This window comes from Carettochelys insculpta, chromosome 6 (assembly GCF_033958435.1).
Source record: "Carettochelys insculpta isolate YL-2023 chromosome 6, ASM3395843v1, whole genome shotgun sequence".
In the NCBI taxonomy this organism is placed as follows: Eukaryota; Metazoa; Chordata; order Testudines; family Carettochelyidae; genus Carettochelys; species Carettochelys insculpta.
In genome coordinates, this window is record NC_134142.1 from 69,990,632 (window position 1) to 70,009,765 (window position 19,134).

Consider the following 19,134-nt stretch of genomic DNA (forward strand, 5'->3'; position numbering starts at 1 on the left):
GCGCCAATCCGAGCCCAAACCCCTCCCTCAAACAGTCGCGTGCCCACAGGCATATTGTCAACCACGTCCTGCAGGCGCCACCCCCTCTCCTTGCATTTCTCAGAACCGCCCCCGCCACGGTGAACTGGCTTCCCAGCACCCCGGCGACCCGCCTCCTCAGCCATTGGCCCCGCGAGGCTCGGCAGTTGCGCCCTCGAACGGCTGAGGGGCGGGGGTCGTGTCACTTGTTTCTAGATGGCTGGACGCCCGGCCGGGGCAGACGGGTGCCCGGCCCGCTGTCTCCGCCGGATCCGTTACCTCAGCTCTGCCTGGGGAGGTCGCTGTGCGCTGAGCTGCTCCCCCACCCTTCCCGAGGGGGTCTGCCTGCCCCTTGCTCGGCCCCACCGCAGTAGCGTTGTACGCCCCCTTGCCACGCTGTGAATGACTAGGTAGGTGCCGTGGCGCTTCAGCAGGACTTTCCGTTGGCCTAAACCTCCCTGATTTGTCCTTTCTCCGGCTTCTGCTTCGGCACCACTCTTCAGCCACTCACTCACCCAGCCCGGCGTGCGTGCTCCTTCCGACCTTACGGAACTAGCTGGGCTGTAGGAGAAGACTTGCCTTCTAGATCGTTTATTTCACTAACGCTGAAGTTGTCTAACTTGCAGCTGGGTAATAGCTAGAAAAGAGTAAAACTTAACATACATGTGGGAGGGAAATCATCAGAGAAGCCAGCCTCAGTAGCTTCAGAAAGAGGAACTGCGCAAAAATGAGGACTCTACCTGGAATTTAAATATGCAATCACGAAATCCTGAAAGTTGCAGGGAAACATGTTAAAACACCTCAAATTATAAAACATAGCTCAAGGACTAAATAAATGCCAAAATGGTTAAAGAACAAGGTAAAAAGAGGTTACAGGCAGAAAGGCATCTTAAAAATTTGGAGTGAAATCCTACCGAGATAAAAAGGAGCATAATTTCTGGCACTTGGAAAAGTATAATTGGGCAAGCCAAAAAGATTTTGAAAAGCAACTAGGCAAAAGACAAAAAAGACAAAAAAAAAAGTGCATCAGAAGCAGGGAACTTGCCAAACAGTGGGTTCACTGGACAATCGAGGAGGTAAAGCAGTGCTCTGGGAAGAGAGGCATTGCTCTTCGTTTGCAGAAGATGTGAGAGTCCCACTCAGACATTTTAGGTAACAAATCTGAGGAACTGGTCCATAGTGAGTGATAGAGGATGCTTTGTAACAAATTTGATAAAACAGTTACAAGTAACCAAGACCAGATGATATTCTCATAAAAGTTTTGAATCAACTCAGATATGAAATGGCAGAACTGTTAATTATGGTGTGTAACCTACCACTTAAATCAGCTTTTGTACCAGATGAGTAGAAGATCACTATGGAACTGATTTTTTAAAAAGGCTCCAAAGAGAATCTGTGCAGTCACAGAGCGGTAAGCGTAACTTTAGAACCAGGGAATTTGGTTGAAATTGTACTAAGAACAGAATTATTAGATGTATGTGAAAACAAGTGGGGGAAAAGTCAACACAGATTTTTTAAAATAATATAATGCCTTACGAATCAGAATTTTTAAGGGGCAGTTAGCAATTGTGGACAAAGAGCATCCAGCAGTAGGTATAGCATACTTGGACTTTCAGAAATCCTTTGACATGGTCCCTCACCAAAGACTATAAGCAAAGTAAACTGTCATGGGATAAAAGAGTAGGTTCTCTCTCAGGCAGGGCTACACGGACCTGTAGTGCCGGCAGCTTCGTGGAAATAAGTAGTCTCACAATTTCAAATGGCTGTTCATTGGTACACTATACTACTATGTCTCCTTATTGTCTCATGAGATGGTGGTTAGCAGTGGCGGTGAGGATCTATGGGCAGTGTTTGAGTCTGCAGCTTCTCTCATGTCTTATCCATTCAATATTGGGATTGCATGGTCGATTGCAATAGCCACATTTCAGTCTATTTCCCAATTCTTGAGTCTCAGAGTTCTTCCTTCTGCGATGAAGTTCTTTTGAGTGGCTTGCACATATACTATTGAAAGATGATGTGTCCTGTTGTAGCAATCATTGCCAGGTATTTTGATCTGATGATGTAGATTTCCACGATTTTGGATTGATGTTGAATTTTTTTTATGGAGTTTTTGCATGTATCCTTGAATCTTAGCTTTGGTCTTTCTCTTGTTCTCAACCCACATGATAGTTCACCGAAGAGGATTTTTTTGGGAAGACGTTCGTCACCCATTCTTCTCACATGAAAAACCCACCATAGTCTTCTGCTGTTGAGGATCGCTATGAGGTTGGATATGCCAGTTTTTGACAGGACATCTGCATTTGGAACTTTATCCTGCCAGTTGATATTTCATGATTCTTCAGAGGCAGTGAAGATGGAAACTGTTCAATTTTTTCTCCTGGTTTGAGCAGACGGGCCATGCCTCAGAACCATATAGCAGGATACTCAATATGTGTGCTTGGTAGATCAGTATTTTTGTTTTCCCTGTCATCCGAGGATTGTTTCATGCTTGTTGCATAAGTCTGCCAAAAATAGTAGCTGCCTTCCCAGTTCTGATGTTCAGTTCTTCGTCCATGGATAGGTTTGTGGTGACAGTAGATCCAAGGTAACAGAATTGTTGAAACATATCTAGTGGGCTCTTATCCAGAATGACAGTGGGTCACTGAAGTATACGTTGAGTGAATTCAACAGCTTTTTTCATCCTTATGTCAAGGGAAAACAACTTGCTGGTGCTGAACAGAGAATCCATCAGTGACTGTAGGTTGTCTTCGTTATGAGCAATGAGAGCTGCATCATATGGGAAGAGGAGTTCCTTAATGAAGACTTTTGAAATGCGCAGTTTAGCAAAACAGAAGAATATGCCATAGTGGGTAGGGGGAAGAACACATCCTTGTTTGATTCCGCTGTTCATTGCAAATGTGTCTGATGGAGATCCATCATATTGCACTATTGCTTTCATGTTTCTGTGGAAGGATGTTATGAGCCTGAGTAGGGTCGGTGGACAGCCAATCTTGGTTAATACTCTGTATAGTCCTGATCTACTAACTGTGTCAAATGCCTTTGTTAAGTCCACAAATACTATGAATGACAGCTTTCCTTGTTCTCTGCATTTTTCCTGTAGTTGTTGAAAAGAGAAAATCATGTCCATTGTTGACCTGCCAGCCCTGAAGATACATTGTGTTTCTGGATAGACTCGATCTGCAAGTTTTTGCAGGTGTTTGAGAATGACGTGGTGTAGCCAGACATGAACCCCCCATTTGGCCTTTTCTTCTTCTCCCCCCGCTGGGAGAGACAGAGAGAGAGACAGGCAGCCTTTGATGCCCTGGGAACACAGGTGTGCTGTCTCACCCAGCCTCTCTACCATACACAGAAACCAGACAGTGAATGGGCTAGCTAATGGCTGCCCTTCTGGCTGATATCGGTGATTGACATGCCTGATCACTGCCCCAGGAAGAACGGGGAATCTCCGCCCATCACCTCCAAAGGTGCCAAACTGTCCACAATTCACAGGTGCAAATTGAGCCTTGCACCTTCCCTGGGAAACCTGGGGTTCAAACACATTCCTCCCCAGTTGGCCACTTGAGACCAGGAAGAAGCCTACGTGACCAAAGGGGTATAAAGAGGGGCTTGGCAGCCCACCCCCTTTGAGTTCCAATCACCTACACCTGCTGGCCAGGTCTGGAATTGACTCCCGAGACTGGGGACGCCTGGTTTGTATCTACTTCTTCCCAAGGGATTGAGAGAAAGATTCTGGGTCACACCGGATCTAGGAAGCAGGGGTAAGAATTACACCTGTATTACACTTCTTTCGTATAGGAATTGAGGGAAAGACTCTGGTTCCACCAGGTCTAAGAGGCAGGGGTGAAAATCACACCTGCAATGTGCTTTTCTTGTGTACACATTACTTGTATTAGTTTGAGCTAGCTAGCTTGTCTAAAACTTTTCTTAAGTTAAATTGTGTTGTTTCCCCTTTAAAAACCGCAGGTACTAACTGTTTTGGCTATAAACTGCTAAAAACCATTAGCCTGTCAATCAAACTGCAGAAAGACCTTATCTTATCTTTAAAACGTGTTTACCCCTTTGATCTATTAGAAAACTGCGATTGGCCACTATCTTTTACATCCAACTGTAGAAAATCATTATCTTGTCTGTCAAACCACAGGGGGTCCTTACCTTAATTGGCAAGCTGCGGTCAGCAATTACCTTCTGTAAACGTTAGTAACCACAAGAAAAATCATTATCCTGTCATACACTCGGCGGCCATCTTGGTTTCATTCATAAAATTGAGCGGTCAGTTTAAAACCCCCTTTTACACGCAGCAGCCGCTTCTGTTGTAAAATCGCTGCCAGCGGTTTCCTATTAACTGTTACTAAAGTTATAAACAAAAATTCACAATTGTGGTACTTTAATCATTTGTCTTATTTAAATTGTTTCTATCTTTGTATAAATAAAAGTAACTGTTAAAGCCTCTAATAAGTGTAATTTTCCTCTTGCTGCTGTACTCGAACTAAATGCAAACCAAAGAACCCAGCCTGCCCTGTCTGCTTAGCGTAGCTGCTGGTGCGGCATCACCCCCTTTGCCCCACCAGACCTTTAGCTGGCACCTGGGCATCGGCTCACACGTGGGCAAATGATTTTTCTGTGATGCTCAGTAGCAAGATGCCTTTGTAGTTGTTGCAGTTACCCTTGTTGCCTTTGCTTTTATAGAAGATGATGTTGTTTGCATCCTTCACATCATGTGGGACATCTGCTCTCCAACATTTTAGGAGTAAGTCATAGAGGAAGGGGAAGAGCATAGCCTTGTTTGCCTTCAGGACTTCAGCTGGGATTCTGTTGTTTCCTGGTGCTTTTCCATTGGAAAGAGCATCAAGAGCCAGAGAAGGTTCCTCCTCTGTAGGCTTTGCATCTAACTCAGACCTATCTGAAAGAGTTGGGATGGGGTTGCCATGTTCAGGTTGTGTTGTACACTCATGGGAATAAAGACTTGAGTAGTGTTCTACCCATCTGCACATCTGGAGCTTTTTGTCAGTGATCATCTGTCCATTTAAATGCTGCGGTGGGGAGACTTTTGTAACATTTGGTCTGAGTGCTTTCTTCAGTCCATCATACATGGTTTTCAGGTAGCTCATATCACATGCCTTTTGAATATTAGACCATATATTGGCCCAATACTTGTTTGCACACCACCTGGATTCTCTCTGAAGAGCAGATCTTGCACATCGAAGTTGATCTCTTATGCATTGAGATGGGTTCTTTATGCTATTCAGCTGTGCCTTGTTTTTTTCAAGAGGAGGCCTAAGAATGTCAGCGTTTTCATCGATCCAGTCTTTGTTAGAGAATTTACATGTTCCAAAGGCAGATTTGGCGCAATCATACATCGCATCTCTCAGCATGGACCATGTTTCATCAATGGTTTGTTTGGTTTGTGTTCCATTTTGCGAGAGATCATTTGCGAAGACAGAGCATCTCACGTATTGAGGGTATTGATCTTTGGCTTACTTCATTCCTTTGTCATGTAGAGTTTCTTTGGGATGATTTTCACTCTGTTGAGGATAAAGGAATGATCAGTGTTGTAGTGTGTGCTGTGTTATGTGTGTGTAAATTTGATGGCATTGAGATGTTTCCTGCGTACCAGTACAGGGTCAAATTGATGCCAGTGACTGGATTTCAGGTGGTGCCATGTAACCTGCATCTGACGAAGTGGGTCTTTGCCCATGAAAGCTTATGCTCATACATTTCTGTTGTCTGTAAGGTGCCACAGGACCCCTTGTTGCTTTTGCAGATCCAGACTAACACAGCTACTCCTCTGATATTTGACACCATGTAACCTTGTGACACTCTTTCAAGTTAAAGAAAGTAGTAGTGATGCGGAGATGATTCTGAGAGCTGAATTTGAGAAGCCTTTGACCATTTTCGTTTGTTTTCCCAATACCGTGATGACCAAGGCAGATGGGCCAAGACTGATGGTCAAGTCCAACTCTTGCACTGAAGTTGCCAAGGATGTACAGTTGTTCTCCAGCTGGAAAGGAGTCAATAACTTTCTGAAGACCATAATAAAAGTAGTCCTTGTCTTCAGTGCGTGACGCCAATGTGGGTGCATAAGCACTGATGATGTTAACATATCCTGACTTGGTGCAGAGCTTCACAAGGATATAATGCATTCCAATTCAGCTGTAGGCGTATTGTCATTTGTGTTAGTGTCATTAGTATAATTGCACAGTTAATTAGCATAACCACATGAGATCTCCCTGCTGGCAGAGGCTACTATGGGCAGTAAACAGGCTGTGTAGCTGTGCCCCGGGGTCAAAATTGGAAATATACACATGCAAAACAAGGGGGTCTAAAATAGCTGTTACCATACTAGAAAGAGAACTTGGCATCGTTGTGGATAGTTCTCTGAAAACATACATGGAATGAGTAGTGACAGAAAAGTAACAGAATGTAAGAATCCCTTGGAAAGAGATAGATAATACAACAGATAATATAATGCTGTCATAATAAATCCATGGTATGCCCCTACAGATGTAGTTTAGGGTTGATTCTGCACTGGGCTCTATCTGGCTAAACACTTGTGCCTGCATGGAACCCCACTAAAGTTAATGGGTTCCATGTAGGTGCCAGAGTTCATATGCATGAAATTAATTGCACTATCACAGCCTTTAGACTATTACCAGAACTAGTTCCCAGCTGTTTTCTGTATCTTTGTACCATCATGTTCCTCACTTTTTCTCTATCTCTTTGTTGCTGTGTGACAGAAGATGAAGAGTAAGTAGGCTGTTATGACTCAGCTTTTTGAGCGGGTGGTGTCTAACCAGTGTTTGACTGAGATAATGCTCCCCCTAACATCCTCCCCTTATTCCGGGGGTTTTGTATTTTGTTAGCACACATACACACACAGAAAATTTTGCTGTGTGGCTGGCTGCTGCATAGGATACAGTAAAAGGCAGAGAGAGATGACCGAAAATGACAGAGGCACAAATGTAAGTGAAAAAGTCCACTTTGTGGGAGCTATTTTAAATAGAAAATATGTTTTTATATACATAAATATATTAAAAAGACAACTTCAAAAGGTGCATGTGCCCTCTTGTAACAAAATTAGGTCTCTTTAAGGATTTCTTACTGGATCCCTCAGTAGGTTTCAAGCATACCATTTGCTCCATCTCAGCGAAGGGATGACCTGGAATGATCAGACTTCTGGCTGTAATCAGAGTACCATGGAAGAATTTATAAGTGATAAAATGGCATGAAAGTCAGGACTACACTTACATTTATTCTTTATGGTATCATATATATGAATTATTGTACTTTCGATACGGAGTTTCGCAAACATTAAGTAATTAATCTTCATAGGCCATATTTCAGTTTGTACATTATTATTATTTCATTTTACTGTCTCTCACTTAAGAAAGAAATGAAGCTTGGTGCAAGGAGGACATGTTCTCCTTCTTTGTCTAATTTTAAATATCTCAGGGGAGTCTGCCACTTCTTTGGGGTACTCCACAGTCTAATGCTTCTCATCCTTTGACACTTTTCTTCTGATAAATAACCTATATTTACCCGCTTGCGGTTGCTGTTGAGTTTCCCCAAGAAATAATTGTGCATTTTATAAAATTGTAGATGCTCTACGACAGGAGTTCTCAAATTTCATTGCACTGTTATCCCTGTCTTACGAAATTACTTCATGACTTCTGCAGACAAATCCCTGTAATCTAGAAACAGAGAGAAAGCCGTGCTACTCTATATACTATAAAAACAAAAAAAGCAGCCAAGTAGCACTTTAAAGACTAATAAAATAATTTCTTAGGTGGTGAGCTTTTGTGGGACAGAGCCATTTCTTCAGACCATAGCCATACCAGAACAGACAACGTAATCTGGGTAATCTAGACATAGTTTAAGAGTTATTTTGAAATCAGAAGAAGAACATGGAATAATTACACTGAAATAAATGAGGAAAATTTAAGCTGAATATTAAGAAAAAATTTCTAGCCATTTATAAGCACCTGAGATAGTCTTTGGATGGGATTCTACAGGGGATGGGACTCCACAGGGAATGGTCCACCTTCAGTTGTTTGAGGCAGTTTAAAACAAAGTAACCTAGAAAATGCCTGGGAATCATAGTAAATAATTTTTGTGTACTTATTCTGATTCATAATGCCTTTAATGTATTTAGGCTCACCACCACCTTGTGAGGTAAGAAGTACTGTTGTTTCTGTTTTTACACATGGAAAAATGAGGCACACAAAAATTAAGCAACTTGTCCAAGATCACAGGGGAAGTCTGGGGTATAGCCAAGCATTGAAACTAGCACTTTCATAGTTGAAGCAAGCAGCCTAACCACTTGGCCATACTTTCAATAGTGCTAGATTAGTTACACAGGAATGTACTATCAAAACAAAAAGCAGTCCAGTAGCACTTTAAAGACTCAGAAAATAATTTATTGGTTGGTGAGCTTTCATGGGATAGACCCGCTTCTTCAGACCATAGCCATACCAGAACAGACTCAATATTTAAGGCACAGAGAACCAAAAATAATTATCAAGGTTGACAAATCAGAATAATTGTAATCAAGGTGGGCAAATCAGAAGAGGAGAGGGGTGGTTGGAGTGGGGCGGAGTCAAGAGCCAGATAAAACCAAGTATGTAAAAGAGTCCATATAATGGCCCAGGTAATTGGTGTCCCAGTTCAATCCACATGTTAATGTGTCAAATTTGAATATAAAAGAGAGCTCGGCACTCTCTCTTTGCAGGCGATTCTTAAAGTTCCTTTTCAATAAAACACAGACTTTCAGGTCATTAACAGAATGGCCCACTCCATTAAAGTTCTGGTTGATAGGCTTGTGAGTTAAGAGCTTTTTGACAGCTGTTTTGTGTCCATTCATTCTTTGTTGAAGCATGTTTACCATTTGTCCTATATACTAGACCAGTGATACTCAGACCTCAAGCATTCAGAACCCAAATAAGTGATGAACATTACGTAAAAAAAAAGTAGTGTGAATTCATTGTTTTGTTTATATTATTTTCACAGCAAAGTGACTGACCGAGTATTACTGTTTTATCAGCTACAATTGGTTAATAACAGTAAAAACATCCCCCTTGGTTGAAACCTTAGGATGTTAAATAATTAAATTACCTAGTAACAGAGAGGAAGCTGTGCTAGTCTATACACTATCAAAACAAAAAGCAGTCAAGTAGCTCTTTAAAGACTAGCAAAATAGTTCTATTTTGCTAGTCTTTCAAGTGCTACTTGACTGCTTTTTGTTTTAAATTACCTAGTGTATTAATACCATATGCTGCAAAGAGCACATGGCTTGTGGCTCATGATCCTCAGTTTGAGGATCACTGTACTAGGGAAATCTGCTCTATCTGTAGTTTGTATGCTCATGAAAATGAACAAACATTTGGTGAATTAAAGAGCTGCTGGTTTTTAAGGTTTAATCCTCTAGCGGATCTAATTTTTCATATTTTCAGATGTAGTTAAAAAAAATCATGTGACATATACCAGAACCTCAGTGTTACGCACACCAGAGTTTTGAACTGACCACTTGATCACTCAACCACACACCTCATTTGGAACTGTAAATACACAATCAGAGACAATAAATTACTTAAATAAACAAGCAAATATAGTAAAGTATCATGTTAAACATAAAATAAAAACAAAGGGAAAGTAACGTTTGTTCTGCAGAGTAAAATTATAAACCTGTATTCAGACAGTGTTCCATTATAAACTTTTGAATAAATAACCAAAATGTTTTGTTCAGAGTTGCAGACATTTCTGAGTTACAAAATCCCTCCATTCCTGAGGTCGGGGTGACTGCTGACGAGGGATACAGAGGGGGTACCAGCCATGTGACTGCCACCTCTAGCCTGGGGGAGAGTCAGGACAACACCCTCAGCCCTAGGCCCTACCTCTTCCCTCCCCACTCTCCTCCTTTGCTTCACATCCGCCCTGCCTCTTCCCCCATGCTCCCTTCCCTATGCAATGCATCCTATGGGACTAGTAGGGTTGGGTTCTGACACTGGCATAAGGGTCACGCAGCCCCGTTCCCTGCAGTCACTGGCAGCAACAGGGAGAAGCGGAGTGATGCAGTTGTAGCTTGCTCTGTTTCTCTGGATTTTGGCCACATGGCTTCACTTTCTGCCCTGGAGTGCAGGGGTGATCCCACTCCCTCCCCTGAACAAACTGCTGGGAGCCAGGGATCAAAGTGAGCTAAGGCCACATTGCCCTACTTCTTCCTGCTCCTGCCAGTGAGAGTAAGTGGGCCCAACAAGTGCTCCCAGTAAGCTGAGTGTGTGGGTAGCCACCCAGGAGAGATTCAAATGCTGCCCAACTAATTAGCACAGCACCCAGAGCCAGCAGCTTGTGTTTCTACTGGTGTTGCACACCTGCACATGCCTTGGCACACAGAACAAAATTTGTTCTGCACACAGATGGGAAAAATTAGAGTGATCTTTGGGTCTAATCACTGCAGACAGTGCCATGCCTCTCCCACTTCCCTCTGCTAGCCACGGGGCCACCTACAGTGTTTGGGGGGTGCAGGTGCTCCCTTGTGCCCCCCCCCCACGCATCAGCTCTGCCTGAGATGTTTGTAACTCTTAAACTTTACTGTAGCAAATTACACTTGAATGGAAGCTGCTTAATTATGAACAAGAGATTGTACAAACTGCCACAATGCTCTAATTTTTAGTGCTAACAGAGAGGTAGCTGTGTTAGTCTGTACTCCAGCAAAATAAAGCAGCAGAACTATATCACTTGAAAGAGCAACAAAATGATTTATTCAGTGATGAGCTTTCGTGAGACAGACCCACTTCTTCAGATCAATTTAATTTCCAGTACAGACTGACATATATAAGTACAGAGGACCAAAAAGAAAAAAAAATTGCAGTAAAACTGATAAATCAAATAGGATAGAAGGAAGAGGGTGAGAGGTGGGGGGGAATGTTAATTGTCCTATCTGAGATAATTATGAGCATGAAAGGAAGGGAAGCAGTCCTTGTAATGCATGAGGTAGTTGATGTGTCTGTTCATACCACCTGTTAATGTGTCAAATTTGAATATGTAATCTAACTCAGAAATCTCACGCTCTAATCCGTTCATTAAATTCTCTATGTTGCAGGATACAAGTTCTCAGGTCTTTAACAGAATGGCCCACTCCATTGAATAGAAAATTTAAAGCAAATTAAAGCGTGAAATTTTAAGTTGAGTACATATTCAAATTCAACACATGTGGAATGCTTGGGTGGTGAACCAGGCCATGGGGTGGGGGTGTTGAACTGGGGCTGGGGAGTTGAGCCACGCATGAGGGGTGGTGAGCTGAAGCCAGAGCCAAATACAGGGGTGAGCTGGAGCTGGGGAGAGAGGGGAAGCTAGATTTTGAGTTGTGCTTAACTTGCGTTAATGCGAGTTAAACACAACTGGAACTCGCACATTTTGAGGGTTTACTGTATTTTATAATCAACTGTAACCATTCTGCCAGAAGGAGTTGGGAGCAACCAGAGTCATGTTCAACATTTAGGGGTTCCTTTTCATCCATCTCACATAGAATTGGCTCGAGCCCCCACCCAGTAGCCTGGGAAGTTCACACACCTCTGGGTAGCTCAGACAAGCAATGCTTCCCCACTCGCAAGCACAGAATCTGAGTGTAGAAAAAAACCTTTTAAGGAGAGAGGCAGAGAAGTCATATGGCATAAGCTTGGAAAAATACACCCACCTCCTAAAACTGGAAGGGACCTCAGGAGGTCATCTAGTCCAGTCCCCTGCCCCCTTGGCAGGACCAAGCACCATCCCAGACATCTATTTGTCCCAATCCCTCACTGGCCTCCTCAAGGATTGAACTCACAACCTGGGTTTAGCAGGCCAATGCTCAAACCACTGAAAATACCATGCCCAGATTCATAAACAACCCTCAAGTAACTGTCCCAGCTCAAATGGTTTGAGCAGCGTCTTTTGCCTCCCAGGCTCACCAGTCCAATACTGTAAAGATCCAATCCACACACCCAAACTTTCTCTGTACCCCACTTCAAATGCCCCACTTACAACTCTGTCCAGGCCAGGCAGGCCCTGAGACATCACCCTGATGCATTTCTTCACTCAGCCTGAGGCAATGGCACCTTTGTGCTGGTCTGGCTGTTTACTTGCCCCTGCCAGCTGCCCCATTGATTGCTCCTGCTTGCCCCCTCTGCGTCTCCTACTGGCTGCCTGCCAGTTGCTCCTGCCAGCCATCTTCCCGCTGTGCTCTGCCGGCCATTTCCCCACTGTCTTGTAGGTTTTGCTGTAGGCAAAATGCTGTGATTCCAGACCTCAGTGACTTCAGCTCATAGTGGTATTCATCTCTGAGCCTAGCCACAGCATCTCAGTATCCACCAAGGTGGATTCTCACAGAATAACTATAGATCTAGTTTTAGATCTATCTTTGAACAGTGGGGGGTTAGAACAAGCTAAACCAGTCTTACAACTGTATGGCCAAAATGCTCCCAGCCAGCTCATTCAACCACTATCCCTCCCCACTTAACACCTGGTAGTACTTAGCTGGAGGGAGTCCTGTGTGACCCATATCTTACACAGCAGTGATGACTGCCCTGTACCCACACAACAGCTTCAAGCATTGGTGAGACTCCATAGTTCTTGCACTGGGTGATAGCATAAATTGTGACTTTACAACATGCTGTTTACAACAGACAAAACGTCATTGCTTCACCTGCTACCCGCCAGGCTTTGTTTACAAGGCATTAGATATGCACACCTTTGCGTTTTCATGCAAATTATCTCTAAAGGACACATTCCCCAAATCCTTTAGCAGTATTGAGCTCCTGTTGGCTAATTCCTTACACAACTCTCTTAACTCTTTTCAGCTCTCTCAATTTGGACTAAAGTCTGATAAATCCTAAATATGTATTAGCAAGAGCTCTTGGTGATGTCAGTTGGCATTTTGACTGATAAGTCTGGCAAGATTTAGTCTTTTGACTCTGTACTTAGTTTCAATGGTGGACTCAGCTGGTAAAATAAATGATGAAAACCGCTAATAGCTCTTTTATCATATTTACTATCTGAGATTTCTCAAAAAATTTTACACATGTAAATGAGTACAACTGTATACTGAAAAATGGCAGTGGGTTAAAGGTTTGCACTGTTAGAGTAAGTCCCAAGAAAAACTGATTAGTGACCAGAAGGCTGGTGAAATGACACAAGTGTATAATAAATGCAGTTTATCACATGGTTCTGAAACTTACTATGCAGGCTGTAAATCAAGAGATCTTTAATAGTTTTTTTTCCCCACTAGGTGGAGCGATATGTTGGTGAAATTAAAGGAGGACTGAGACCAGCCATGAAAATTACCATTATTGGGGTCATATGTTCCAACCCGAAGAGGTAGGTAGGCTGGGGAACTGTTGTTCAATTGGTTGTTTCACATATAGATGTACAGTAATCCCCTGAGAAACGCGCATTCAAAATGTGCATATCTCATGTTTATGCGAGAGATGGGAGTGGAGGGTGGGGGGTGCTGTGGGGGTGAGCAGGGAGACTCCGCAGCCCTAGAGCTGGAAGCTGGCCAGGCAGCACCTGGTCAGCAGAGACAGACCTGAGGTCCCCAGCTGAGGGATAGGGAGACCTCACAGCCCCACAGCTGGCTGGGGGGGGCTCCCCCACTGCCCTGCGGCTGGGAAGCTGCTGGGCTTCAAGCCCAGCCCCCAGTGGCAGCCCCAGATAAGGCTGCCGCTTGGTTCCCAGCTCCCCACTGCTTGCAAGACCCAGGAAGCTGACCAGCCCTGGTGGGCAGGTCAGTTTCCCAGCTCCTGCAAGCTCCCCCCAACTTGTGTGAAAATTTGAGTTACGTGGGAGTTGAAAGAATGCAACTCCCACATAACCCAGGGGTTTACTGTATCTGCCATCTGGTCTGGCCATAAGAACAAGTGGTTCCTTGAGGGCCTGCATTCCTTTGACTGTGGAAGGGAAGCTGTACAAACTCATAATCATGAACCACAACTTAATCTCTCTGTTTTTGCATTGAGATTGAAGCAATGTTGCCAACTTTGACTGAAGCTGTCCAGGAAGATTTCTCTCCTCCACAACATGACATAATATAATTTTCTTAAAATATCCTAGTAAAATCTCCAGGCTCATCAGGACATTGATGCCAATTCCAGGACACTCCAGGCCAATCCTGTATGGTTGACAACCTTAGACTGAATTTGGGGAGACAACTGATAGTTCAGTTTCTCTAAAAATGTGGTAAAAGTGATTGGGCGAGGAACACCAGCTTCTGCTTCTTGTCTCTGTGATATGAACTATCTGGTGTGTGTGTGTGGTCTGTTGCTCTGTTGGACAGTATCAGACAAATCCAGGATCTGGGATTATGATGTCCACTAGTCGTTGGAGGCATATAAAGATGACACTATCCTACATTTGATTTGGCACAAGTTGTAGAATCCAGGGTTTCAAGCATAAAACAGTCTGGTCTGTAGCTGTGCCGTTCAGATGCCAGTTATTTACAGCTATGTATCCTGATATATTTACCACTGACCAGCAAGAGAGCCACCTCTTTGATGTAGAGCGTTCCTTTCCTACCATAGTTTTTCTTAATGCATGCATAGGTCTATGATTCTGTCATGAAGGTTGCAAAAGTCATGGATTTGATAACCTTCGTCAACCTCTTTGACTTTCACAGCTGCAGTGGCCAATGCAGCTGGTCCCAGGGATGCCTAAGCAGCTGTCCCCAGGGCCAGTTTTTTGGGAAGCCTACAGCCAGTCACACCAGCTGCACCAGCCACTGCTTGAGCTGTCCCTAATGAGTACCCAAGCAGCAGTTCCAGGGATGGTCCATGGGAGTGACTGAGGAGTGGTCCCAAGGGCTGCCCTGGAGCCAGCTGCACTGGCTGCTGCCCTGGTGGCCTCAGGCACCTGGCCCTGAGGATCACTCAAGCAGTGGTCCCAGGAACAGCCAGCAGCCAGCAACTCAGGGTAGTCAGTCCTCAGTATTGCAGAAGGGACCCTCACCTCAGAGCATCTGGGCCCAGGCACAGAGATTTAGCAATACGTGTTTATAGTAAAAGTCATGGACAGGTAACAGCCTATGCCCTTTCCACAACTTTTACTAAAAATACTCGTAAGTAAATCTTAGCACTATCTGTGAGGTATGCCCTTGAACAGAGTTAGCAGTAAAAGTCTGGTCAAGCACAGCCACCAGCTGAGGGGAAAGATCAGCAAAATCCCAAGTGTGCTTATAGCTCAGCTGGGAACAGGGCAAGGGGAAATATGAAACAACGTGCTCCCTCCCCCATTCTTCTGGAGCTACAGCTCTGTTTCACCTCTGCTCCAGATTCATAGATTTTTTTTAAGGTGACACTGGATCACTACAGACATGTAGTCTGACCTCCTGTCTAGCACAAATAATAGAACTTCCCATAATGAGTCCTTCATTGAGTATTTGTTTGGCACTTTACATGGATGAATATAACTACACAAAATCTACAGCAGCGGAGAATCACGCTACTGATGACTCAGAATTTATGCTGAGGTTTTAAACACCCCCCTGGGAAGGCTTGTGTATTCTGATTCAATTTGGGTTTTCCAGAGACCAACACACAAAGAAAGGGGTTTTGATATGAAAAGGCTGGGTTTAAACTGACTCTGGACCAGCAAATGGACACTTTCTTCTGCCTAAGTGAGGTTCCAGCCCTTATGAAAGAGAGAGAAAAACTGTAGCTTACTAAGTCCTCCTTAAACTGGTGGGTGAATGTGTGTAGAAACTTTTATTTAAATGTTTTCTCTGTAATGCTTAAGAATAAATGTCCTTGCCTAGAAGGAGCTGCATAGTAACTGTTGGTGAGAAAACAATGCACAGGTGCTAACTGTTGGGTGGCATTGCTGGGTATTTCAGTGTATGACAGGGAGCTGTATAGCCTTAAAACCCCAGTCACCATGGAGAGGGAAGAGGGAGATGTTTTTGCCCAAAAGAGATGATAGCCAAAAGGCTAAAACCTTAAGATGGTACCCTATGGGAAGCACCAAAGGGGAATACAGGTGCAGTTAACTCTGCAACTGTGACAAATTATCAAATATAGGCACTCTACTAATTTATTTTTTTGTCATATGATTTGCAACTCAGATAAAGGAAAGCGATCAAGGTACCAATCTAGCACTAAAGATCTCACTTCTTTCTTTGCTTTTCTAATCACACTAAAACAGAAAAACAATCTCCAGTAATTACATAGTAGAAGTATTTATAGGGCACTGTTACATTGGACATAACTGCAGTATCACTGTCACGTCATAAAATAAGTCACTAGTTAATACTTTAAGACTCAGTAACCTACAGTACCCAGCATTACTGAATGCATCCAAATTGGCTTGATATCTGCATAAAACTGGTTGAGCGCTCCCAAGGTGAAAAACCTGAAACGGAGTCTTTCAGGGCAGTTCTGCTTCAGTTATTCCAAAGACTTGCAGAGGAATAAGGGGAATATTATTTCTGGTTATTACAACCACCAGACCATTAAAACATGGCTGTATATGCGACACTAAGGGTGCATCTACACTTGCATTCCTCTTTCGAAAGAGGTATGCAAATGAGGTAAACCAAAATTCAAATGAGATATACACCTCCTTTGCATATTCTAATTTCGAAAGAGCTTTTTCTGAAAGAAGAAAGCCAGTGTAGACGAATTCGGAAGAAGACTTGTTTCAAAGATGGATTCACTTTCGAAAGAGCAGCGTCTATGCTGGCTTTCTTCTTTCGAAGGAAGCTCATTTGAAATTAGAATATTCAAATGAGGTATCAAATACGCAAATTTATACTTCATTTGAATTTTTGATTTACCTCATTTGCATATATCTTTCGAAAGAGGAATGCAAGTGTAGATGTACCCTCAGGCCGTTTCTACACAGGCCACTTCTTTTGGAAGTGGCGTGCTAATACAGGGAGTGAAAGATGCTAATGAGTCATGGATGCAAATTCCCTGCACCTCATTAGCATAATGTCACGTGATTTGGAGTCCGGAAGACCATTTTTCTGGACTCCAAAATGCCAGGTAGAAGTGTGGCCCTGGAGGGGCTTCTGGAAGGAAGTCCAAGGGGCCTCCAGAAGAAGGAATTCCTTCCTTCCACAAACCCCCCCAGCAGCTGCACTTCTACACGGCGTTTTGGAGTCTGGAAGAACGGTCTTCCGGACTCCAAATCATGTGACATTATGCTAATGAGGCACGGGGAATTTGCATCCGCACCTCATTAGCATCTTTTGTTCCCTGTATTAGCATGCCACTTTCAAAGGAAGTGGGCTGTGTAGAAACGGCCTAAGTGTTTTGGGATGGCTGCTATATGTCCTTATGTGCATCTGTCACTCCAGCCCTGTTCTGGTAGTTTGCTGTAAGTGTGCATCTACACTTGCATTCCTCTTTCAAAAGAAGTATGCAAATGAGGGGAATCAAAAATGCAAATGAGGTGCCTATTTGCATATTTGGCACCTCGTTTGCGTATTCTTGTTGCAAAAGAGCTTCTTTCGAAAGAAGAAAACCAGTGTAGATGCTGCTCTTTTGAAAGTAAACCCCATCTTTGAAAGAATCCGTCTTCCCTCATTTGCATACCTCTTTCAAAAGAGGAATGCAAGTGTAGACACAGACTAAAAGTCCTGTTCATAATCACTGGCTTGGTCCTTACAGCTTTGCAGTGACCCTGCTCTGTGACCCTATGGATGCAAGCAAGGATATTGGGCTGTCACTTGCAGTCAACTTCAGTGAGAAATCCATCACGCGGAATGCACAGATTGCTGGGAAATGGGGAAGAGAGGAGAAGAATATTCCGTACTTCCCATTCACAGCAGGAGACACATTTAAGGTATTCTTGTTATTTGTCACGGTTGTACAGGGTAGACATGAGAATGAATGACCAACTGGGTACAACAGTGAATTTTATACAGTTGACAGGTGTCAGACTGACAGCCTTGGAGAGTTCTGTTCATCCACCAAATTAATACAGCATGGGGAGCTGCAGTGCAAGCTTCTCCCAACATCTCCTGGCCTGGAGGTACCATCTCTATAGGCAAGTTCTTTCTCCTGTTCACTGAGGACAATTTGCTGTTAGAGTTTTCCAGCAGGAAGAATTTACTTACAAGGCATATGGAGGAGCTGGATTCTACTTCTAGAGCACTTGGGATTCCAAAGTCCAGGCTAGTGAATTAGCCCATGGTGCTGATGTCTAATTCCCCCTTTGCCCTTGCTCCCTTGCAGATGGAGCTCTTGTGTGAGCACCAGCAGATCCGGGTCCTGCTTGATGGACGGCAGCTCTGTTATTTCACTCACCGTGTTCAGCCCCTCCACTTGGTAACAGCTTTACAAATCTCAGGGGATATCAAGCTTACTAAAGTGGCTTGAGAGAAGGACTCCATGTCACCGAAGAACTAAGGCAATGTGTTTACCCTTTGTACATAGAAGTATTTTCTCTTTCGTTCTTGGTGCCTCTTGAGATTTTAAACGTGGAATTTGTTTGGATTTGTCTCCTAACAAGTTTGAAATGCCTGCTTTTTCTCACAGACCCTGATGAGCTGCAATGACAGGTTGGGTGAAGTCCCTTGCAAAACCATTCTTTTGGGTTTCCTAGACCACAAGGTCTGTGATGCAGACAGTGTACAGCATTTTCTATCCTGGTTGGCTCTAAACTGTTCTGCCATGCCGCCTAGAGGGGCTCCGTCATCTGAGGATAGGTGGGGTTATTAGGTCACGTATCTAAAAGAAGCGAGTGGGATTTAGTACGTATGGAAGGCAATCTGTTAAATAGGTGAGGGAACAAGGTCCTTATTATGGGACCAGATACTCTATTACCCCAAACTATGATCACAGGTCAGTACAAAGCTGCTTGTGCCACACACCTCCAAACAGTGAATGGCTCACTACCATTTTCCAACTCTCTGTAGTTGGTGGAGCCCTCCTGAACTGGCAGCTCTTTGCATCTGGCCCCAATCTTGGCAGCCTGTGTTAACTGTCCCTATGCAGTTACCTAAAGTACCTAAATCTTCATCATCTGTTAATGTATCAAGCCATATCTCCCCATTTACTAGCAAACCTCTTTACTGCTTTATGAAATAAACATTCAAACCATCTTAATGTTGTGCTGATCATTTTCCCCAATATGTTTAGAAAAGCTTCC

General features: G+C 43.6%; 1 protein-coding gene across 1 annotated transcript; it reads left to right on the forward strand.

Annotated features, from left to right (window-relative positions):
* The first annotated feature begins 183 nt into the window (after nt 1-183).
* On the forward strand, nt 184-19,134 carry LOC142015403 (galectin-related protein A-like). The gene is made up of 4 exons (XM_074998879.1): nt 184-428; nt 13,277-13,365; nt 17,652-17,826; nt 18,219-19,134. The coding sequence occupies exons 2-4, from the start codon at nt 13,322-13,324 to the stop codon at nt 18,360-18,362; spliced, it is 363 nt and encodes a 120-aa protein (XP_074854980.1). The 5' UTR covers nt 184-428; nt 13,277-13,321; the 3' UTR covers nt 18,363-19,134.

What these genes read in the sequence shown, in the direction of transcription:
- LOC142015403 (XM_074998879.1), top strand. Translation starts at nt 13,322, where the DNA reads ATGAAAATTACCATTATTGGGGTCATATGTTCCAACCCGAAGAG. An exon ending in ATATGTTCCAACCCGAAGAG is followed by an intron (nt 13,366 to 17,651) that starts GTAGGTAGGCTG and finishes TGGTCCTTACAG; the next exon opens with CTTTGCAGTGACCCTGCTCT. An exon ending in CAGCAGGAGACACATTTAAG is followed by an intron (nt 17,827 to 18,218) that starts GTATTCTTGTTA and finishes GCTCCCTTGCAG; the next exon opens with ATGGAGCTCTTGTGTGAGCA.